This window comes from Drosophila nasuta, chromosome 2L (genome assembly GCF_023558535.2).
Source record: "Drosophila nasuta strain 15112-1781.00 chromosome 2L, ASM2355853v1, whole genome shotgun sequence".
NCBI lineage: Eukaryota > Metazoa > Arthropoda > Insecta > Diptera > Drosophilidae > Drosophila > Drosophila nasuta.
This window is the reverse complement of record NC_083455.1, coordinates 28077260-28101509: the sequence shown is the minus strand read 5'-3', so window position 1 is coordinate 28101509 and position 24250 is coordinate 28077260. Positions and strand designations below refer to the sequence as shown.

Below are 24250 nucleotides of genomic sequence, written 5' to 3'. Positions count from 1 at the left end.
TAACTAACCTAACTTCAATTGCTTGAAATAAGTCTAATTCCTTATAATGGAAAAATAATTATAGGAAGGAATATGATCAAATATATGCTAAAAGTTTTACTACTACTGATATGCTTAATAAATAATTAAACAAAAATTCTCTTCACTTTCTTGCAGCTCATGAAATGGCCGCTGCTGGAGGTAGTGGCAATCGAAGCGAAGGGCAATCCCAGTCGGCGACTTCAGAGTAGCGCCATGTTGAGTTTTTAGCACGCAAACAACAACGAGAGTTAAGCCAAAACTCAACTCGAAACAATAAACACACACACATAAGCAACAAACAAACACACACAAGGAGAGATGCATCAGGGAGCAGTCGAAACAACGACAACAACACTTTTGAGTTTGCGCTCTGTGAACTACAGCAGAGACAGCAGCAGCAGCAACTACAACAACATCAAGAAGATGCAGCCAAGCATGAGAAGCAGAGACGCCACCACGCCCACATCGGCTCGAACGCCCACGACGGGGACGCCCAGCAAAGACTACACAATGTTCCACCGATGCCGACGACGCAGTCGAAGCTCAAGGTCAGCATTGCTTCCTCCGTCATCATCATCATCAACATCAACGTTTCCCGCCATCGTTTCCAGCCGACTGCTGCTCTGGCTGCTCCTAGTCGCCTGCAGCCTCTCCAGCTGCTCGCCAGCCGCAGCGGAGAAGGAACGGGAGCGCAGCCTGGAGGTGTTTGAGGGCGTGCCCGTGGACCATCAAATCGGTTATATTGGTGACTTTGACAGCATCGACAGCGGACCGCCGTACATCATTGTCGCCGAAGCGGGCGTTGAGACGGATCTGGCCATTGATCGCACCACGGGCGAGATACGCACCAAGGTGCGTCTGGATCGCGAGACGAGAGCTTCGTATAGTCTGGTGGCCATTCCGCTAAGTGGACTCAATGTGCGCGTCGTTGTTACGGTGAGAGATGAGAACGACAATGCGCCAACCTTTCCGCAGCCCTCGATGCACATCGAGTTTCCGGAAAACACGCCCAGGGAGGTGAAGCGAACGCTACTCCCGGCGCGGGATCTCGATCTGGAACCGTACAACACGCAACGCTATAATATTGTGTCGGGAAATGTGAATGATGCCTTTCGCCTGTCCTCGCATCGGGAACGCGACGGCGTCTTGTACCTGGATCTGCAGATCAGCGGCTTCCTCGATCGCGAGACAACTCCCGCTTATAGTTTGCTGATAGAGGCGCTAGATGGCGGCACTCCGCCACTGCGAGGACTGATGACTGTGAATATAACGATACAGGATGTGAACGACAATCAGCCGATCTTCAACCAGAGTCGATACTTTGCCACTGTCCCCGAGAATGCCACGGTGGGTACCAGTGTGCTGCAGGTTTACGCCTCGGACACCGATGCGGATGAGAATGGGTTGGTGGAGTATGCCATCAATCGAAGGCAAAGCGACAAGGAGCAAATGTTTCGCATTGATGCGCAGACGGGCGCCGTCTACATTAATAAACCTTTGGATTTTGAGACCAAGGAACTGCATGAGCTCGTAGTGGTGGCCAAAGATCATGGCGAACAGCCGCTGGAGACAACGGCCTTTGTCTCCATACGCGTGACGGACGTCAACGACAATCAGCCCACAATCAATGTGATCTTCCTGAGTGAAGATGCCTCGCCAAAGATCTCGGAATCAGCGCAACCCGGTGAATTTGTGGCACGCATTTCGGTGCACGATCCGGACTCAAAAACAGAATACGCCAATGTGAATGTGTCGCTGAATGGAGGCGATGGCCATTTTGCGTTGACCACCCGTGACAACAGCATCTATCTGGTCATCGTGAATCTGCCCCTGGATCGCGAATCCACCTCGAACTACACACTGAGTGTGGTGGCAACGGACAAGGGCACGCCACCGTTACATGCTACCAAATCGATCTTCTTGCGCGTCACCGATGTCAACGACAATGCGCCCGAGTTCGATCAGGACGTGTATCATGCTAATGTGATGGAGGTGGCTGATCCCGGCACCTCGGTGCTGCAGGTGATGGCTCGGGATCGCGACGAGGGCAATAATGCGGCACTCAGCTACTCCCTGGCTGACACACCCGACACGCATGCGCAGTGGTTTCAGATCGATGCACAGACGGGTCTGATCACCACGAGATCGCACATCGATTGCGAAACGGAGCCGGTGCCTCAGCTGACGGTGATCGCGCGCGATGGAGGACAACCGCCGCTCTCCTCGACGGCCACCGTGCTGGTGACCATTCACGACGTCAACGACAACGAACCGATCTTCGACCAGAGCTTCTACAACGTCTCTGTCGCCGAGAACGAAGCCGTGGGCAGGTGTATACTCAAGGTGAGTCATTAGCCCCTCCCCATCCATCTAAGTTTGTGTATATGCATCTATCTATCCATCTATATTCAACTCAATCCATCTCAGTCGCTGGGCTCTGACCCATTTTGGTCGCGCCAAGTGACTCGAATCACACAACGAGCGTCACTTATGGATTTTCTACGTACTTGAAACCCAAACTAATCTCATGCATCAATTACCCAGTTCCCCCCTGTGCTTCTCACTTTGCTTCCTCCCCCCCTCGCTGTCTAGTAATAGTTTCAGTGCGATCAGTCAGACATCGACATCCGTAGGGAATTGCGACGTTTCGGCTACTTGCCTGCCAGCTTGTTATGCTTCTTATACTCTACTGGCTGTCTGAGTCTCTTCACTCACTCGTTGACTTCGGAGCAGCAGCTGCAGCTGACAAGTCCTCGATGATGATGAAGAGGGAAATGCGAGAAGTTGACTTCCGTTGTCTTTTACTACTTTTTTTTCCTCCCTGCGAGACATAGAAGAAGTGGAAAACTAGGGTATATTGCGTTCGGCATTTCCTCCTTGTTATCTGTGCTTAGGCAGTCAAATTCCAAAACTGTTTCACTGTCGGGTCTGGGTTCCCCTCTTTGGCCCCTCCTTTGCCATCCGCGCACCCGAAGCAATGCAGGCTTCTCACTCTTTTGTAGTTAATCCATTCATCATCGGGTAATTACATTTTTATAACATTTTTCCCCGCTCACAAAACAAATGGGCAGCCAAAAAGAAACAACTGCTGCAGCAACAACAACAAAAACATGCAGAAGAAACGGGGCCTAAAACCGTTTCTAGCGCTTAACGAAGGCATTTTGTTCGCTGTTGTTGGTCGCTCGTCTCTTGGCTCTTGTCTTTTGCCTCTTGTGTCTCTCAGCCTCTCTCTCTCTCTCTTAGTCTTTCTATCACCCATTTTTTCAACACAGACACACACAGTCTCGCTAGACGTCGACAAGATTTTGTTCGGACTATCAAATGTGACCTCTCTTGTCTCTCGCTGTGCCAGCAACCAAAGCAGCAGCAGCTCAGCAAACAAATAGCTGAAAAAAACGTTGAAAATGTTGCCGAGATTCCAAACTTCCCAGCAATTTAATAACACGAGTTTCAACTCAACGCAATGTTGTACACAAACCCACAAAAAAAACCAAAAACAAAAAAACAAACGCCAACACTTGTAGGGAAAAAATCAATTTATAAATGCGAGTATCTAATACAACATGAACATTCTATTCCCAATTTGTTTTTGTGCGTCGAGTGTCGAGCTTAGTGTCAACTGAAGAGTCAAGTTTACGCTGTTGAAATTTGTTTTTTTGTATTGGGTATTTCCTCCCGAGATTAGCTGCTAGCAATTACCGAAGTCTTGTAGACATTTCCGCAAATCAAATCAAATCATATCTCATCAAAATGGCAACGTGAGATGAACGAAATTAAAGGCTTTGATTTTGATAGCTACAAAGCTACAACGCAGACTAGAAATAACAATGCCAATTCTGGCAACAAATTTGATTCGATGAAATCTGAAAAAAGTCACGTTTCCTTAATTACAATGAAAGAAAAGCAGATTCGACTCTCGACTCTTTCCCCCTCTTCGATCTTCGTTCGTGCGTCTGCCAATTGCCTCGAAACCACAAACGAAAGATATTCGAAATACGGAATACAAAACTCATAATTGGCTCACGCAAAAACCCTAAAAAAAAACACAACACTGGAAACTGAAAAAAAATGTGAAATGAACATGAGATATACATCTAGAGTTTTGAGAAAGAGATAGACGCATGAGAATGAGAGATGAGTATAAGAGATCTGTATAGACTTGGAATGGGGATTGAAATGGGGATTGCGAGGGCTCAATAATCATAAAAACGGCGGCCACTAACCAAAAGGGAAAAAATCAAACTAAATTCGGTTCACACACACACACTCACACACACACACACACACACACACACACACACACACACACACACACATCCATACAAAACAGCATTCGGCTTGAGAATTGTGCTCGGGTTTCGTCTTTTTTTCATATTGAAGCCAATCTGTGGTTCTGAAGACAATAAAACCCCCGAGAAAAAACGCAAATCGGAATTTGGAATATCATAAAAAAAAGGGAAACAAGCAGAAGCCTATGCAGAGAGGCAGCCTGAAGGGTCAGCGAAGACGAGCTCCGACATTTTTTATGGTACACACAACTGAAGAAAATTAAAAAAATATATATATAAAAAACTTGGTAATATATTTAATATATAAGCCAGGCAGACAAACAGAGCAGAGACAGACGGAGAAGTAAACCAAGGCAGGGCCCGCGCAAACAATAAACTGAACAATTCTGAAACAAAAAGTCAAATATTTGACTAAAACAAACCTGAATCAGGCCAGTTTTTGGCGTTATTTGTTGGTGATGTGGGACCAAACCCAGCAAATAACTGAGTCGCAGCGAGTGAGAACTGAAAATACTTTTGCCAGCTGCTCGTCATTGCTGTTTGCTCGACTTTTGGCACTGCACGTGATCCGTGGGCAGCCAATTGATCAGGGGCTGCGAAAAGAATTCTTCACCATCATCAACGAGGATAATTGCAGCTCAGATTTCCGACTTTCGTTGCTCCATCAGAAGTGCCATGAAATATGTAGCGGGAAATGCGTTAAAATCAGACAGAGAGAAACAATCAACGGATTTCCCAGGGAAAGTTCTTTGCACAAATGGCAAATTAAATGCTACAATTTTTATGGTTAATACTCGGCGTCCGTCGAAAACCAAAATTGTTTGCCCTACGATCGGCTGAGTCAGTTGCCGTTCCCATCTAGGCCACACCTATTTGGCCAGCTGTATCATTTTTGTCGAGCGGCAGCGGAAATGCTATTTAATTAGAGGCGATCAAATGCCGCCAGACTTTGCTCCCGACTCCACAAACTCTGACTTCGAGTTCGAGTTCGACTTCGAGCTTGCTCTGGCGACCTCGACGATTGACTACTTGGAGAGCTGGAGAGCCATCTAATGGCTGACCAAATTACACTTTAATTCGGGGCCGGCAAGACGAATGACTTAGGCAACAAACTTGCGACGCAGCGACGTACAAGACGAAAGACTTAGGCAACAAACTTGTGGCAGGCGGCATTAATATTCGAACGAAAATTAAAAACTCATTATGCAAATTACAACGAGAGATCCGATCACGATGGCAATGCGAGAGATTCGCTAGAGAGGGGAAGCGGGGGGTTGCCTCCCCCGCAGTCAGTCGCTTTCTAAGACAACATAATTTCTTCAGCGTGTTGTTGTTGTTGCTGTTGTCAGCTCGTTGTTGCCGTTGTTGCAGTTGTTGTTGTTGCAGTTACACACTAAATTACATGCAATTACATGTTGCGCTGTTGTTGTTACTGTTACTATTATTGTTGTTGTTGCTGGCGATTGGATAGACACTCCTCCACCTCCACTTCTACTTCTACTTCCCCCTCCTTCGCCTTCGCCTTTGCCTTCGCTAGACAGACAGCACACGGAGCAGATTGGCAGCTGTAGTTGGAGTTGAAGTTGGAGTCGCTGCAGCAGCCGGCGCAAAAATTAGCTGCATTTCGCGCGCGTGCATGTGTGTGTGTGTGTGTGTGTATGTGTTGCTGTACTTGTAATTTCGCATTGTTTGGCTAATCTACGTAAATCTCATTTCGGGGCTCCCACAATTACCAAAGTAGCGAAAAGGGAGTGAGAGTGTGGAGAGGGGGGAAAGGGGAACTGGGCCTGCCCATTTGTCCATTTGGCCATTTGGCAAGTTATGTGGCTGCTTCTCTCTCTGTGTCTCTAATGCCATTGAACTGGTTTGTGCCGAGGGTGCAAGTGGCAGGTTTGCCATCGCAGCGTCCACATGCACAACCACGCAGTTCCCTCCGCTCTCCCTTCCCTTCCTCTGTGCTCTCCTGCATCTTGTGCTCTCTCTCGCTGCTTTGTCGCCCATCTTGCTTGGTTGTTGCGTATGCGGCGCTGTGCACCAATTTTCTTTGTCTCTTGCATCAATTCACTTTTTTCTAAACACGGTCTCAGCTCTCCACTTCGTGCTCTCTCTCTGAAACTTTGCTCTCTCGCTCTACGCTCTCTCTCTCTCAGTTCTCTCTCTCTTTCGCGTTGTACGCAACTTGTTTTGCACAATTTTAATTTTATAAACACCTTTAACGCATTTTTGTGCGCTCACATTCCATAAATGCCACAGCGCTGAGCGAAACGCTCGCAGCTGCCGCAAGTTTACACAGAAGAGAGAGCTTTATCGACACAGAGAGAGAGAGAGAGAGAGAGAGAGCTGGACGAATTCACCTCACTTGTTGCATGTTTTGGCTGTTGGGATCTTATGCTGGCGACGTCGAATTCAGCGCTTGCCATTCAGAAATTCAGCGCTTCATCGAATTGTTTATGCTGCCTCACGTTCTCTCTCTCTGGCTCTGTGTGTGTGGAGTAGTAGCTGCTTAAGTGTGTGTGAGACAAAATGGTTGGAAAATCATGGCGCAGGCGCAGCTCACAGCGCCACAGCAACAACAAGAGTTGTAGCCGGTTTTTTGGTTCGATTCGTAGTACTCGAAGTCGTATTCGTATTTGTATTCGTATTCGTATCGTAGCAACTGTCATGTGTGTGTGTGTGTGTGTGCCTAATATATGCAGTGCTGTGGACTGTGTGCTACCATTTAGGCTACCTCGAATGGCATCTGTGATACTTGAACCGCTTAATATATTAATTAAGTTGTGCTGCCTCCCGCCTCAAGTGCGCCCCCGAAGCCAAAGCCACAGCCAAAGTCTGCGATAAGCGCATGCCACATGCTGCATGCAACCGTCACACATTTGCCAGACGGGGCAACAACATAATTTTTGACACAATTTTGCAAAGTTAAAAATCGCGAGATAATCTCGAGAGTCTTTAGTGCAGTGCGTTTGCTCTTTTTCTGTATTCGAGCGAGCGAGCAAGCGAGTGCTGTGCGGCAAGAACAGTAATAATAACGACAGCAAACATAAAGAGGCAGCCATAACAAACACCATGAAGAAACCAACAAGCAACAACCAAACAAGCAGCAGGCAGCAGGCAACATCGAGAGGCAGCAGGCAACAAGCACAATAGCCACAAGCGCTGATCACAATCAAAACATCAATAAACCTTAACTGATAGCCAGACCGAGCCAAAAGGAGCGAGTGCTCTCGCTCTTGCTGTTGCTGTTGTTGCAACTGTGGCAACTCACAGTCGAATTTTGCATTGACCGAAAACTGCGTCATCGTCGTCATCATCATCGTCATCGTCATCGTTTTGAGACGTCGTCATCACACATCAAATGCGCATCAATTTGCGAGGCAAATGCTGCGACAACGGAGGCTGAGGTTCAAGTTGAGACTACAGCACAAGACACGCGTGCAACATTGAGGCAAAAGCTGTCTCAGTTGCTGCTTCAGTTGCTACCTCAGTCGCAGTCGCAGTCGCAGCCGCTGCTTCAGTCTCTGTCTCTGCTGTGGCCATATTTAGTAAATGCCGCTTCTGTAGGCTGCCTTTAAACGTGCAATTAAAGCGCACACACAGGCACAATCACACACACACACACACAGACACACACATCTCGAGTGCTGTTAGGACGATGGACTCTGTGAGTCGAACTTAGAGACGCGAAAAGGGGAAAGGAGAGGAGGGGGCTAAGGAGTGGACGATGGCTGCGCGCGCGCGCACATCACAACAACCCGAGGGCATTGGCTACTGCATTTGCATAGCCGCCACTCGCCAACTGCCACTCTCTCTCTCTCTCTCTCTCTCTCTCTTTGTCTCTCCCGCTCTCTCTGGGGAGAAAAAGACAGAATAAAGAAAACGGCACACACAGGCCAAGGCACTTTGGGAAGCCGAGAAATATGCGGCGAGAGGTTCCACCCATTCCATTCCATTCGATGAGGAAGCAGAACCTTTTGCTCTTCACTTTTGCCCGTCAATTTCAGTTATGTTGTCCAAAATAGCTTCTTTTGAAGATGAAGCTCGAGATGAAGATGAAGCTGAAGCTCAAGTTCGAGATGAAGTTGACTCTCTTGTGGCTGCGGTGTCAAGTGTGCGCAGCTCAAACAATTAACTCGTCTCGTTGTCCATTAGCCTCGACTTCAGTCTCCGCTCTCTCTCCTCTTCTCTCTCTCTCTCTCTTTGTGGTCGGCTAAAATCAATGCCTAGCACTTTATGCGGCTTTTGGGGCAGCAACTGAGATGTGCTCAGTCTCCATTAGCAGCAACCAAAAAAGAAGCTGCAAAAAAACTGAAAGTGCGTTGATGGATGGGCAACTCGACTACGTCTCTGTCCAACAATCGATGAACTGCCAAACTCTCATTTGGTTGTCTCCTCCTCCTCCTCCTCCTCTCTTCTAGCCTAGCTAGCCAATTGGTGTTGGAGGTCAGGGCAATGTAAATGTGTGTGTGTGTGTGGCGGCATTTGCATACATGGAGTAGCAATCAACGCAGGTTTCTTTGAAGAGTCGTTGTCGTTGTCTCCCTCGCCTCGCCTCCCACTTGCGCTCGCCTTGCTTGTTGTTCTTAACAACTTCTGCTGAAAAACGTGCGATTCTAAATGAGCATATCAACAGCTTACAAGCTGAAGCTGAAGCCGAAGCTGTAGTTGAAGCTGAAGCTGAAGCCACATCTAAAGCCACAAGGCACAGGTCTCGATCCAAGCCACACACAAAAAAAAACAGCAGGCAAATAACAACAACAGCAACGAAGACGAAATTCGAAAGACTTAGGACACAAACTTGGTTGGTTGGCTGTTTGGCTGCCTTGCAGATGCACCGTTGATAGCTTTTGCATATCGTCGAACTCGAACTCGAAGTCCTCTCGTTGCCAACATTGCGACGTTGCGACGTTGTTGTTTTGGCCATTGCAAAGTCAAAGTATTTACCACAAAAAAATGCTGAAAGTTGGCAGCTTATTTGGCCCTAATGTCTGCTGGCTTCCTCAGTTGTCGTCGTCTCCGTTGTTGCTGCTCATTTACCATAGCGCCGCATGAGGAGGAGGAGGAGAGGAGACAGCGAAGGAGTTGCAACAAGCGAGTTCACAATTTTAATTAGTTAATTATTTTTACTTTTAAGCAAACAAGATTGCAGAGACAAATAAAAAGAGAGAAGTCAGCAAGAAGCCCAGAGTCAAATCCTCATGTAGAGAGTGTCTCGGCTTGATCCCGAAATCCCTGCAGCTAGTGCTGGCCTTAGATCCAGCCAGTTACCCAGTTGCCAGTTGGAATGGCCGGCAATCTGCATACGTGCATCTCGAAGCTGCCGCAGCTCAGCCTCAGTTTCAGTTCAACTCTCTCTCTCTCTCTCCTTTTTGGCAGGCTTCTCCCTTCATCGACGCCTGTTGCTTATTTGTCGTCATGCTTCTCGAGATGCTTCTCCTCGTGGAGCTCCCTTTTGAACTGATGCTGCACAGATTCGCTCAGCGATTTCGCTTCTCGGGCTTCCGCCTTCCTCACATTCACATGCACACTCACACATTCACTCGATTCTGAATCTGACCACTCGAGATATGCTGCCACATTTCGGCAAATTCCGCAGCGTGTGGGTTGCTCAAGATTTTCATATTCATCCGTTGATTGCCGCGACTCCATTGTTGGCCCATCAAACGCCAAGACAGCCAAAATGCCAAGAGATTTTTGATTTTTGGTCCGCTGCCGATTATGATGATGATGATGGCGATTTCGATGGCGATGTCGATGGCGCACTCCCAAAGCCAAAGCGCGACTGTTAACATGTGTTTGGATTTGCATATTTTCTATAAAGCGAACAACAACAACAGCAACAACAACGACAATAATCATAATAATAACAAATCACAAAAGAACAAACAAAATATCGAAAAATATTTCATAAATCCCCCACAGCCGCAGCGGACTTGGAAATTAAATTGTCAATCATTTTTATATCATGCCCGAAGTTCGTGTGCGTGGTTGTGTGCATGTGTATGTGTGTGCGTGAAAGAAGTTAATGCCAAAATGATATGTGAAAACCAAAGACCAAAAAACTGAATAGCAAAGACCAAACTTATATGCAAGAAATACAAGTATTTAAGTTTAGTTTCTTTTCATTGACTAAATCGGGTATAAACAACTCTTGGTTATATGGTACATATAAAAGATTTATTTGATAAATCACAAATATGAATTGCATTTCGCTACAATTTAGTTCCTTAATTTGATTCTAAGGATGCTTAGGCTGCTTTTATAGGGTATCATCTTACCTCGATTTAAGTTTGGTTTCTTTTCATCAAAGCGTGCATAAATAACTCTTGGTTTTATAAAAGTTTAACTACTCAAATTAGTTTACAGCATTTTCAGCATTTTAGGCTGCCTTTATAGGGTATCTTCGCGTCCTCCTCTGAAGCTACTTCTTTGTCTTTTATATATTTTGGTATTTTGTCTTTGCTTTCTATGGACCGCTTGAATTTTAAACAGTCATTGGCTGGCTTTGTTCGCAACTTGTTGTTTGTTGTCCACTGAATGTTGAATGTTGTTGGCACTTTGTCGAGTTGACGAGTTGCTCTGTTGCTCTGTTGACTGCTTGCTTGGCTGACGATGATGGAAGATACGAGTAGACAAAGATCTAACGATCTGTGTTTAGTCAGCTTCACAGACTTGCCCCTCGCTCACATAAATAATGAATTATGCTGATTATTAGGTGACTTATGCAAAAAAGTCAACGGCTGAAAAATCACTGCGATTAGCTGATTTGAGTGTTTATGGGCGATCGCAGCTACCAATGAGCTACTTGGCCATAAATCAAACGCGTGCTGCCCCAACAGCTTGATGTGCTTGATAGCTCGATACAGCAATCGATCGTCACTCTTGATTGTCTTGCCTCTCTGCCCCCCTTTAATTTGCACGAACCCCTCGAGCTGCATCCTGCAGAGAGCAGTAAACAGCAACCGGCAACTGCAACTGGAACGGCAAATGCATAAAAACTAAATATTAAACTCGACCCAAAAACAGAGCAGAACAAAAAAAGATGAAAAAGGAAAGAATAATAATACTTTGTTTATGCCGTTCGCAATTAAAGTGCAACATTGTAAGATGTTGATGAGCTGCCACGACATCAGCGATCGATCTGAAGCTGAAGGCAGATGATGGTCTGTGGCAGACACACACACTCAGTTATTGATTAAGGCCCATAACAAAGCGAAATGCACGCAAAAGGCAAAATTACTGATTGAAAGCCACAGCCAAAACCAAAGCAAAAGATGTGTCGAAAGCATCTGAAATAACTGCAAGCTTGTGTCTTGTGCTTTGTGTTCTGTGTTCCTTCTGCCAAATTCGAGTAATTGCAGTCCGAACACAAAAAAAGAAGAAGCAAAGATCCACCTCTTTTCTCGATTCTCGATTCCCAATTCCCGATACCCAATCGCCAGTGTCTGCCCCCAAATGCCCTTGAGAAAGGGCGCAGAAGAGCAGAGAGTGCAACTGCAACCCTCGTGCAAATTGCTAGAAGCCCTCGAGGGAAACCACACGAGTGTCACCCACAGTCAGAGCCACTTTTGTGACCCACTTGGTCAGTGTTAGTTTCCACAATGTTTTTTTGGTGAGATTCTCCCGAGATTGTAATTAATATATCCTTAGAGGGCATTTAATCTTCGAGCCAAGTTATTGAACTGCCCGTTGGAGGAGTTGGCGGAATTCATAAATTAAATCAAGTTAATATTTCAGTGTCGCCCTGCAACACCTACTTGCTCAGAGAGATATTAAAATGCTTAATTGAATTTGTTAAACACAGCGCAGAGAGTCAAGAGAGGAGTGAGCAGATAAGCTGACTTCGTTTCCTGCTCCACAATCCGTGTAAGTTCACACTGCGGAGTTCGACTTCTACTCTGATCCATAAACAAACGCAAACATTTATTGCCGCTGATTGTTAATTTGTGAAGCGATAACGCAACTCGCCGCAGCTTGGAACCCACATTGAGCGACCTCAATACCTAAGAACAAAATGCGTGTGTTTTTTGCCACAGCGCGAACTTGTGACACCAGCGCAGACTGGAATTCCTTCTGATTCTGCTTTCGCTGCAGCTTCCCTCTTCCCTCTTCATTCTCCTTCTCCTTCTCTGCTTTGATCACTTGATATCGATAAACTCATCCTTTTCTCTTTGGGTTTTTTGTTGTGTGTTGTGTTGTTGCTTCGACTCACTCGCACATTAGCACGCATGTCGTTTCCTGTACCACACAAATGACATGACAAATGTCTTTGACCAGAGCCCAGCACCAAACAGAGAGCGAGAGAAATACTTCGAGACTCAGACTCCGAGACAGACCCAAAGGCAACAACTGAACTGAGCTGAGCTGAGCTCTGAGCTCCTCAACTCTGCCTTACTCATGATTGTTGCTCGATTGTTGTGGTTGCTGTTGTAGTTTCCATCGTTGCCTTGTGCCTTGTGCTTTTGTTGTTCAATTCAATTTATTGTCGAAAGTTCGTAGTTGAAAGAACATTTTAATTTGGCTGCGATCAAGTTGGGACTGCGGACTTGAAGCTTGGTTGCTTCTTGAAGCTGCTTTCCTTATAGTTTATGTGGCATGAAGCTTCGCTGCGGCACATTGAGCGCTAAATTCAAACTCAAGCTGGCAAATTGAACTTGCCTTGATCCACGACATGGACGAAGACGTTTTTGTTGAGGATGGGGATGGGGATGAGGATGAGGATGAGGCTGACCACGAGGATGCGACGCGACGATTAAAAAGTAACTGTTTTGGCCAGGGTGTCGAAGTTGCAGTTGAAGTTGGCTTTATTTAAACGTTTATTTATGCACTTTTCTTCTCTCCCGTTCTCTCTTTTGACTCTTTGTGGCGATTTCTCGCTTCCTCTGTGTCATTCGGAGCTGTTTACTTTACAGCTGTTGCTCCTTTTGTGGCTTCATTTCAGCTGCAAATTCGACAAATTTATTTGCAAGTCTTTCACTCTGGTTTGCTCCTCTCGAGAGTTGGCGTGTTTATTGGGGAATTTATGATGTGTTCCCCGTGGCTCGTTAGTCGAATTGTGAGTGGTAACCTCTGACAGCCATCAATTGCCATCAATCAATTGGACATTGTGGACAGTCTATCTAAGGCCTAACTGTACAAGCGCACACACACACACTTGAGAACACACTCTGACATTCGTCTTGACTTATACTAATAATGTACACATCAGAGAGTCAGTCGATGCTCGGAACCGTTGAACAAAACTGCGCCTGCGCACCGGATCATAAATTTGTGCATGCGTCTCATTAAACAGCAAAGGGAACAAAAGTATCAGATTACTCTCTCAGAGAACGAGGAAAGAGAGAGAGAGAGAGAAAAGCATTTGCATCTCCATATTTCATTACTTCCACAGAAGAAGCAACAGACTTCTCTCACTCTATCTCTTTCTCTGTCTCTTGATGGACACGAAAGTGGATCGATGTTGGCATGTTTGAAATTTTATACACATGGGAGGCGGATTAAGAGATTTTAAGGCTTTTACCATCAACTAAGCTGCCAAAATGACTCTCGACAGACTGCAGTGGGAGGAGAAGGCAATGGAAATCGAGTTCAAATGTGTTCGACTTAAGCGACGGCTGCCAAAGTATTTGTCATTCATTGGCGATAAACTTGACGTTCTGCTTTGCTTCAAGGGGAAGGAAAAAACATCGAGGGGAAAGGGAGCAGCATCAAATTAAAGTTAACAAGACAAAGTGTTAATGAATTATTTGGAGGACACGTTGCAATGTGGCCAGGCAGCGAATCGACCGAAGGGGAACTGACAAAAGTCAAACTAAACCGCAGACGACATCGAGGCTGTTCCTTGAAGGTTGTTGTAGTTGTTCTCGTTGTCGTTGTCTCGTTGTCTCGTTGCTGTTGCAATCGACATTGGTGCACAAATGAATTTCATTAAAAACTGCAACAAACATTGTCGACAATTAAAAAAGCTCAAAGCCACAAGACCGTCCCAGTCCCCGGCTGTCCCTTTTTCCGTCTCTCGCTGTCCCGGTTTCTCTTTGCTGGTTACTGGTGTTGGGTCTGGTGTCTGGGGATTGCGGATTGGGTTGGGGATGAGCGCTGGCTGGCGACGCACACAAACTCTTAAGTGGCTTCGCACTATTTTTAGGCTGCCGCAGGAGCATTGCGAAAGCCGCATAAAATATAAACGAGTCGAAACTGAAAGTGGAAAGGAACTCAAAGTCAAGCTCGCAACTCTCTAGAGTATTCAACAGGCATTGGCATTGGCATTGGACTCGGTCTTGAACTGCTCTCGTTGTGCTGTGTTTACGATTGCCTTTTCCCAGGCAGAACGAAAGCAGAAGCGAGCATGCCAGCAATCAGGCAAATTAGCAAACATTTAATTTCAAATGCGTTCATTGCCTAAGTCTTTTGTTTGCTGCAGCTTCCCTTTTCACAGTGAGGAGCAACTACAATATTTGCACTGCTCTCCACTCTACTCGTGTTGGCAATCAGCCTGAAATTAACCAACTTGATGCGCATTAAGCGTGCAACAAGAACGCAGCAGCAACAACAACTGTTGCAGCGGGTGTATGCCACTTGGATGGGAAAGATGCGTGCGTGTTAAATTGGTTGCCACTTAAGCTGCAGTTGCGGGTTCAACTTGAAGTTCAGCTTCAGTTTGCTCTTGCTCTTTTTCCTGTTCTTTCTGCTGTTCATTGAGGAGTGGCCGAGCTAAACAAGCTAAACATTTTGCATAATCAAATATTGATCTTGCGCATTCCCTATTCCCTAAGGATCCCTCTATCTGTCCCTCTCTAGTTCTGCGTGTGCATGTGCGTGGGAGTGACTGTAATGTCGTGGCTTAATGATAGCCACAGTCACTTTACGCATAGACGCCAAATAAATTTAAACTGTTTCAGCAAGAGCAGAGGAAACGGCAAACAAATTAAATATGCAAATTAATCGCAGCCACAAATCAAATGATTTCCCTTTGAACAAAGCGAGGGAAGCAGCGTCGAGCCAAAGCTGGCCAACAATGGGGCATCAAATCATAGTTGTTGACATTTGGTTAAAGTTCATTAAACGCTACGCACAGCCAAAGCAGCTACAGAGGTTATTCGCTATAACAAACTTGAAAGCAAAACTACTATAAATGAGAAATTTAAATCTTTTATTTACTTTTCCATGATCATTGAGTTAATTCAGAGATTGTTTCTCATTGTGAAATAATAAAAAAAGTTTGCTTAGTTCTCCATTTTCTATAATCAACAATTTGACTAGTTCGATTGAACCTCTGTGGATAAGTTTAATTTTACCGAATAAATATGAATTGTTATTCGCTTAAAATAACTTGTAATCAATATGAGAAATTCGACTTAAGATCTTTGCCTTTTCAGTGATCATTGAGTTAATACAGAGACTTAGTTCTTCTTTTGCTCTACTCAACAATTTGACTAGTTCAATTCCTGAGCTCGTCCACAATTTGAGCAGTTAGATGGAGTCTCTATAGATAAGTTTGACTGTACCGAATAAATATGAATGTGATGTGAATGCGATGACAAACGCGATGGCGATGCCGATGACGATGACGACGATGGCTATAGAGTTGGCTATGACTGCGATTGGATTGTGGCATAGACTGTGGCTGCGGCTGTGTGGCAGAATGAGGAGGCAAAGCCAAATAAGACGGTGCAAATAATGGCAACCGCTTCTCGGCTGGACAAGCAGCCCAGGGCCACCAGCAGCGCGCGATCATCACAGGAAACGCTTTTATACTTATAAAAAATAAATAAGAAATAAGCAGAGAGAATACGCACACACACAACACAGTTGCCGTCGCCCCCGTCAGCAGACGATGATTGCCGTTGCGAAGACATTGCCAACATTTTTGCGGGCCTCGCAGCAGCGTTGACAACTTAATAAATTTTGAGTGAGCAGCTGGAGCGATCACAGATGCGAGACGCACGAATGCGAGACAAGAAATTTCTCCAGTTAAGTTGAGTTGAGTTGAGTTGAGTTAGTTGCTTGGCTTAACTAGTTAGTTTAGTTGGCTGACTGCTTGCTTGGTTATTAAACGCGCATATTTCTAATAATTTGCTCAATGTCTGCGGAGACATTTCCTCTATTTATCAGAAACGCATAAATTTCTGAAATATTTTGTTGCAGCTACAAGCACACGATTCTCTAGCCAACAATAAATAAATATGCTCTCACCGGCGAAGGACGAGTTGCGATACACGTGTGCAGAGTTAGCACGATCAGTAAACTACAGAAGGGGAGTGTTGGGCTCTCGGTTGTACTTGCCGCATTTCATTTCAACACCAAACGTAAATTTGTACTTCCTCCTCATAGAGTGATTGAGAGAGAGAGAGGCAAAGACAGAGGCAACGCGATGTTGTTCTCGTTGCGCTGCAAAAGAGATTTATGTTCATTATAGATTATTTCTGTCTGATGATGTTAATTTTGTTGCATTTCTCGCATTTGCTGCATGCACCATGTTCTCAGCTGGTCGCTATGTTGCGCTGTGTTGCACGTTGCACGTTGCTAGCTGCTTGGTTACCGTTGCATTGAAAGGAAGTTGGGAATTCAGCTGGCGCTGCCTCAGCTGTCTCATAAATGTTGTTTTAGATTGTTGTTGCTGCTCGTGCTACGGTTGCTGTTGCTTCTCCGCTTCGTCTTGGCATGGCAACATTTTGATTTGTTGCGCGCACGCCTTGGCAACATTGTTGCGATGCGAAATGTTGCCAACACGATTAGCGCATGAATATTTGCTGTACTTTCGTAATACACTTTGATCTCTTTTCTTTGATCATCACAACTAATGCCATCTCTTTCTATTGTTCTCTCTCTTTCTAGGTAAGCTGCAATTGCACAATGGAATCCATATTAAGTTTAGTGAGTACAAGTTTCGAGAGTATTAGGTGACTTTTCGTCGTGTCGCCTGTCAGACTGTCTGTCAACACATGTGATGAGAGCAAGCGATGCCGCCTCTCGCTGGTCTCGCTGACCACGCCCTAGCCGCCCACTTTGCGCTTGCCACATGCTCAGCTGAAATCAGCTGTCATTATGCTCGGGGGCAGCCATAATAATGCCGTGTTTGCTTTGTGTTACACGTCACTTCATCTCCATCTCTGACTTCAACTGGATCTCGTTGTCGATTTTGAGTTGTTCTTCTGTGGCAAGCTATAAAACATTTGTGGCACATAAAGCCATAAAGTCGACTGCAAGTTGCAGCTTCTCTGCACCGTCTGCCACAATTTTTGGTGGCCTGGTAACCCTAGACACTAGACACTAGACCCTAGACTCTACATCTGCATCTGCGCTTTTATGTGCGCTTTAAATTCTGGTAATGAAACTGACCAACAACTGACCGAACGCCCTAATGTCGACTGTTGTTCACTTTATGATCGCGTTGACATTTTTATTAACGCTGGCCTTAATAACAGACACGCACAACAACAGACGCAGTGAGCAGGCAGCCCACGACCCTCTCGCTCACTCTCTCTGTATTCCTCTCTCTCTTTCTCTGATTCGAAGTTAGCGCTCTCTGGAGCAGAACTCAGATTTATGAAGGCCATAACAATGAATTAAATATGACATTGATTGCTATCGATAGAGTTGTGGTCCGTTCTTTTTATCGCCGGGCATCATCGATGCATATGAATTGGACTTGGCATTGTGGAAGATATTGATAAGCAGCTGCGACGCATCTTTCTCCCCTCTATTCCCCCCTTTTCAAGCTTCCCGCATGGATAACCAACCGCAGCTCGCACAGATCTTTGCATTCAGCTGTTTTCTCCACAGTTGCCCGCTGCGAGCTTATGCAATCGTCTGACTCATATATCAAAATCGCTTGACATGTATATTTCATGTGCCGAGACTAGCTCGAAGAAGGGGCGAGAGACTTCAGCGCCATCGTCTTGTGTCTGTGTCTGTGTATGTGTGCACTATATAATTAGTTTCATCAGCGCAATAATCATGCTGCAATCAAAAGAGAGCAAAGAGGGACAGGAAGCAGAGCTGGGAATGGGAAAAGGGAGAACACCTTTATCTGCAATAAAACCAAAATTACCACGTCTGCAACTGCGACTGTTTATACCCTCTACCCGTAGGTTAGAAGGCTATTATGACTTTGGAAAGAAGGAGGCATATCCGACATATTGACTATAAAGTATATATATTCTTGATCAGCGTCAATAGCCAAGGCGATATAGCCACATCCGTCTGTCTGTCTGTCCGCCCGTATGAAAACCTAGATCTCAGAGACTATAAGAGATAGAGCTATAATTTTCGACTGAACTTGTTATTTTTTACCTCTGAGGTATATTTTGCATGTTATGATATATTTTGCACTTTGTGCTATATTTTGCAGTCCATTTTGTAGAAGTATTATATTACCCTTTGATATATTTTTAGTATTTTTTCGGTATATTCATGTTCGCTCTGTGGTATACTTTGGTAGAACTATATTAATATATATAAAATAGCCTTTGGTATATTTTTAGTATTCTTGCGGTATGTTAATTGGATATTATTTAAAATTAATGCCGCACTATTTTGCTTTTATTCACAATGCGTAGCAGGTATCTCACAGTCGAGCACACTCGACTGTTTCTTTCTTACTTGTCTTGTTTCTCTTGCTGTTGATTTACAATTTGTGCCCTCTGATCAAATAGAGAGCAGAAAGGAAGACAAAAGACTGCTGCCAATTAGCAAAGAAGTACAAACAATGCTTGTTTTGTGACAATGCTCACTAATTTATCAAGTATTATTGTCTCATGTAGAATTGTCCCTTATCGTTGATTTGCAGCTGCCACTTAAATGGTTTTCTTAGCGCCTTCGGCTCGTTAGTTTCACTTAAAGTTTATCGACTACTGCGATCAGAACGTTGAACTACGCAAATTATGATGTAGAGCAAATAATTTGTGGGCTGTCATAGAGGTAATTAGCAGACGTCGAAGCATAAAAAAAAAAACTAGAAGTGGCAGTTGAAGTTGGAATGAGCTTCAGTTCACTTACGATTTATGAATGGATTTTTCGGCTGGCCCCCCAACGTTGCCAGCAGCATTGGATTTCCAACTCAATTTTCGTTAATGGGGCCAGCAGACTGAGACGGAGACGGAGACAGAGACGAAGTTGAAACAAGAGTGCTTAGCTAACCGCACACACACTCAACTTGTTGCTTTTTTAAGCTTGCATGTAATGAAAAACAAAACGCCTCAGTACTTAAATCGCTTCTCTTCCCTTCGCTTCCCTTGTCGATCTGCTCGCTGAGTGTGTGTGAAATAGACGAATTGATTTCGCGCTTCGATGCAAATGATCAAAGCGCGGGCTCAGTGCTCAGGGTTGCCAAGTTGCCAACTCGATGGTTGGGTCAGGTGTCGGTTCTGGGCTCTGAATTGACAGACTGTCAGAGGCAGAGAGACAGCTCAACACTCTGCGGTTTTTTGCAGCAGTTGCCAAATATGCAATCTCAGAGAAGTACACAAAGTATAGTACATGAGTATTCCTCCAGCTTTTCATCGCTGTCGTTGTCGTTGTCGTTGTCATCGACCCTGGCAGCCATTTTGGCTGCTTACTTTGTTGAATCGACAGCGTTGGGAAATGGTTAAGAAGACTGCCAACAATGTGCACTGTGCACAGCAAGATCTCTTCTCTATCTCTGTCCCTTTCTCTCACTCTCTGCAATCGGACAGTTTACGACTTCGGACTTCAGACTCCGGAGTTTGCACTTGGCATCTTCTGAGCTGGAGACTAAGACTGGAAATGTTGGTAGCGCATACAATTAGACTTTTAATTATCGTCGTTTTTTCATTTTTATTTTTTTCACTTTTGCATTTGGTTGCCTACTTCTCTCGCTTTTGTTTTTTTTTTTTTTCGTTTTTTCGTTTTTTTTTTGTTTGTGTCGTCAGCGGTAAAAACTAATAATTTGCAGTAAAAAAGATAACAACATTGGCAATGGAAAACGAAGAGCCAAAGGAGTCGCTTAACCACACAAGATGCACAAAGACATAACTCGAGAGAGTCCGCTCTTTCCTCCTCCCTCTCTTCTCTTCTTTCCTCACTGGTGAATCGTGAACATTTTGTATGCTTAAAGCAGAACACAACAAAAGTTGGCAAATAATTTGCAAAATTTTATGAGGCAGCACAAAATTATTGCAGGAAGCTGCTTACTTAAACAGTTGCGCGTTGCAAGTTGCTGCATGATTCGGGTTGCATGTGGCCAGTGGCCAGTGGCCAGTGACAGGTTGCATAGTAAAAGCACCGCTTTGTGGTCATAACCAAAAATGGCCACCAAATCGCAGATTGCAGATCGAACATTGAAAGCATGTTAATGAGTTTTAGTTTCGATTTACGATCTGATTGACTGTGTTCGTGTGTTGATCTTCGTTTGCATCCGAGTATCGATTGTGTCCGCCAATTGACTCGATAATATTGTAGAGTAGAGTGGAGAGTAGTAGAATGCTCGACACAATCTTGAGACGCTTCTCTACGAGTTCGCGTAGTAAACGAAGCGTTATTAATCGCTCGGCCTAATCAATTATCTTTAGCATCTTTAATTAATTTTATATTATTCGCCTTGGTTCTTCGCGCTTTGCCAGCAGCAGCTGCTGTTGTGTTCACCATTTACTGATCAACATCAACAACAGCAGCAGCAGCAGCTCTTCTTCCTCCTCTCTTCAGCAATTGCAAATTGTAAATTGTGCTCCCTTTGCCATAAATCGTGCGGCACATAACTCAGCCCAATCGGAAATTGCTTTTGCGCTTATCGATTTACGCGCCTAATCGACACAAGACACAAGACAATTTTCAATTTAGCACTCATTTACTTAGAATGAGTTGCCCCCCCTCCTCACTCTTCATCTTTTTCCCCCTCACTCCGCCATTTCATAGCTTACAAAATGAACATTGTTCGGGGATTCCAAGTTGTTAACAAGACCGAAAACAAAACGCGGCTCGAAGAAACAACGGCAACGTTCACTCGAATACTACACTGAAAAAAGAAAAGTTCTAAAAGCAAGATTTTGGTCCTAGTACTAGGAATTTTAGTCAAACAACATGAAAATCTTAGTGTTTAAAAACACCTTGATTTCAAGAACACAACTTCTTATTAATAAGAAGAAAAAATCTTATAGTTTTAGGACCAAAAATCTTAAAATAAGATCAAAATAATGTTATATTTTAATAAATTAGAGAGTTTAGTAACCCAAATTTAGTATTTTTGGTAATATTTTGAGAATTTGACATTTTTCAGACTAATTTTCTTAGTTGTAAGAATTTTTGGTCTCATTTTAAGAACACAATTTAAAAGACGAATTTTCTTGATTTTAGATATTGCTTATTTTTTAGTGTAGTATATTATTATGTACTCAACACACTACATACATAAATAAATAAATAGTAGAAGAAGAAAGCAAAGCAGAAGAAGATGAAGGGATATATAAAATGTAGATACAACTGATTTGCATAATCTGCTATTAATTGCGTTGATATCGAATTCAAATTGGGGAAAAGCGAAAGAGACTCGTATGTATAAACAATAGAGAGGGAGAGAGAACGACAGCGGGGAAAGAGACCGCAAATTGATTGGCCTTAAATACCAAACAGCAACATTTGGACAGTCTCAGCAGCAGCAGCCAAAGCAGCAACAGAATCAACTTTTAAGCCATAAATATATATTTTTTGTAGGCCCAGAAGAAACTCGGCCCAGCTTATCGCTCGGCTTGTCATCCCATTGATTAATAAACACAAAATGGAAATTTAAATGGAACGAGAGACAGAAAGAGAGAGAAAGAGAGAGAGAGAATTATTCAAATGAGTATTCGAGTTCAAACGGAACCAGCTGCAAAGAGTTTCGGCTGCTGGGAAATCAGTTCTATTTTTGGGGCCACGATGAACTCGAACTCGAACTCCCAGCGCCAGATTAATCAGAGTGATTCAGTGGCGATATCTCAGCTGCCTCTCCAGCTGCCACCTGTTGCCCACATCATCCTGGGCCAGGTTTACCGAAGTGCGTTGGCCAACTTATCTCTCTCACAGTTAGCTGTACTTCCCAGTCCATGTTCCCAGTCCATGTTCGATGTTCTATTCCCCAACCAACACCCACAAATATGCTGGCTTGGCGAATGGAGGAATGGAACAGGCTCTCCCGCCTGCGTGGCCAAAATGGACAAATGCTTTAATTAAAAAAATATGTTGGCCTATTTGGGTTGTTGTTGTTGTTGTTGTACTTGTTGCTGTTGCTGTTGCTGTTCTCATCTGGCGTTACACCATTAACCGTTACTATTAACCAGCCCAGCGCACTATCGACGCTGCATGCCGCAAACAACTGCAACAACAGTTGCTGCCACAGCGGCAACGTCAGTCGAAAATCTGTCATAAATTTATTATTTTCAATTAATTATCAGCTGCTGCTGCTGCTGCCGTCGTTGCCGTCGTTGCTGTTGCCTGTCGATCGGCAGCGAAACGCCCAAAACGCTGCTAAATAAATTTCGAAGCACAGCCCCGAAAAGAAAGACAAGTAAAAAATATGTCTATAAGCTTATTTTCGTATTAGACAAGCAACTTCGGCTCAACAACGGCAAACGGCAACTGCAAATATTTTAGCATGGCCAAAATGCCAAAGTGCTCATTAGCAGCAGCAAAACAAAGCTGTGGGACCCGCTTAACCTGGCCAAAAACCAAAAACAGATCCGCCGAATCGAATCGAAACGAAACGTACTCGAGCTCTAACTCAACTGAAAACTCAAACCAAAGCGAGTCGAGTCCAGTTTGAACCGTGCGTAATTTATTGCTGCCAAAATAGGCGCCCGTCTCGCATTTGGACAATTGCCGCCAGACTGAGGCGGAGGAGAGACAAAAGTGTCGCTGGAAAATGCTGCGAGTGAACGAGTAAACGATCGAAGCGATCGAAACGATCAAATGATCAAATGAGCACACGGCAATTTAGTCAACGCATCGGCATGCTGCTGCTGCTGCTATTGATTGAGTTTTTCCAACATCCAACAACAGATTTTCACAATGAATGAATGCATGAATGAATGAGTGACTCGAAAAGGCAAGCAGCGAATTGGCTGAGAGAATTGCGTAAAGCTAAAACTGTTTTTGGCCAACGCTCGAAACAATTTCGTGAATTAAAATTCAACGTGAAGCCAAACGCACAAAAATGCAACTGCCTCAAAGATGGACACAGACTCGAGAGACGAGAAGATGATTTCATAATTGCGATTAAGATAGTTGATCGATTGGTCTATCTGCAGAGAGAGAGAGAGAGAGAGGGAAGAGCAGAGGATAGAGAGGGAGGGCGTTGTTTTGCTGTTGCCACTGTGCAACTATAAAACGAAATGAATACTCATATTCATGCAACAAGTGCCACAAGTCAAGCCACATCGATGGCTCTGGCTCTTTTTGCATTTTATGGTTCAGTCGCTGTGCAAACTCAACTTGACTCTGGCTCCAACTCCAGCCTCGCCTTTAGCTTCTCCTCCTTCTCCTTCTCCATCGCCTTCTCCTTCGCCTTTTCCTCCAACTTCCACTTGCATTGCGACTGCAAGTTGGGCTTGTAATGTGTTCATGGCCACGGCGAACTAATCAGAAAATTGAATCGCTTTAATTACTGCGAAAGCAATGAGCATCTCTTGCCGGCAAAGACAGCAGCAGGGGGAGGGGAGAGGGAAGAAGGCGGCACTCTTCTGCGATGAGTGCTCATCAGAGTGCTGAACAGAGCGCCTGAAGCAGCTGCTCCTTCGGTTGAAGGCTGGAGGCTGGAGCTACGAATCTATGGCTACTCGTCTTCTATGAGAAATTACTTTAGAAATTTCGCAATAAATTTTAATATGCGTGTAATGAGTGGATGAAGAATGCGCGAACAGGCGAAGTTAAGAGACGGAGGAGACAGACGGAAAGGAAAAGGCCAACAAAATGGCGTTATAATTAGAAATGGAATTTATGCAGCATCACGCTGC

At 44.6% G+C, this 24250-nt stretch overlaps 1 protein-coding gene across 2 annotated transcripts in view; it reads left to right on the top strand.

The window, feature by feature from the left end:
- LOC132785310 (protein dachsous) overlaps window positions 1-24250 on the top strand; it is a 75412-nt gene that overhangs the window by 7780 nt on the left and 43382 nt on the right. The window contains exons 2-3 of one of the 2 annotated variants that reach the window (XM_060791470.1): window positions 157-569; window positions 633-2364. In XM_060791470.1, the coding sequence (XP_060647453.1) occupies window positions 340-569; window positions 633-2364 (1962 nt within the window). In that variant the 5' untranslated portion in view covers window positions 157-339. Of the gene's footprint in view, window positions 1-156; window positions 2365-24250 lie in introns of both variants that reach the window. The other variant, XM_060791390.1, reaches the window with a different exon arrangement.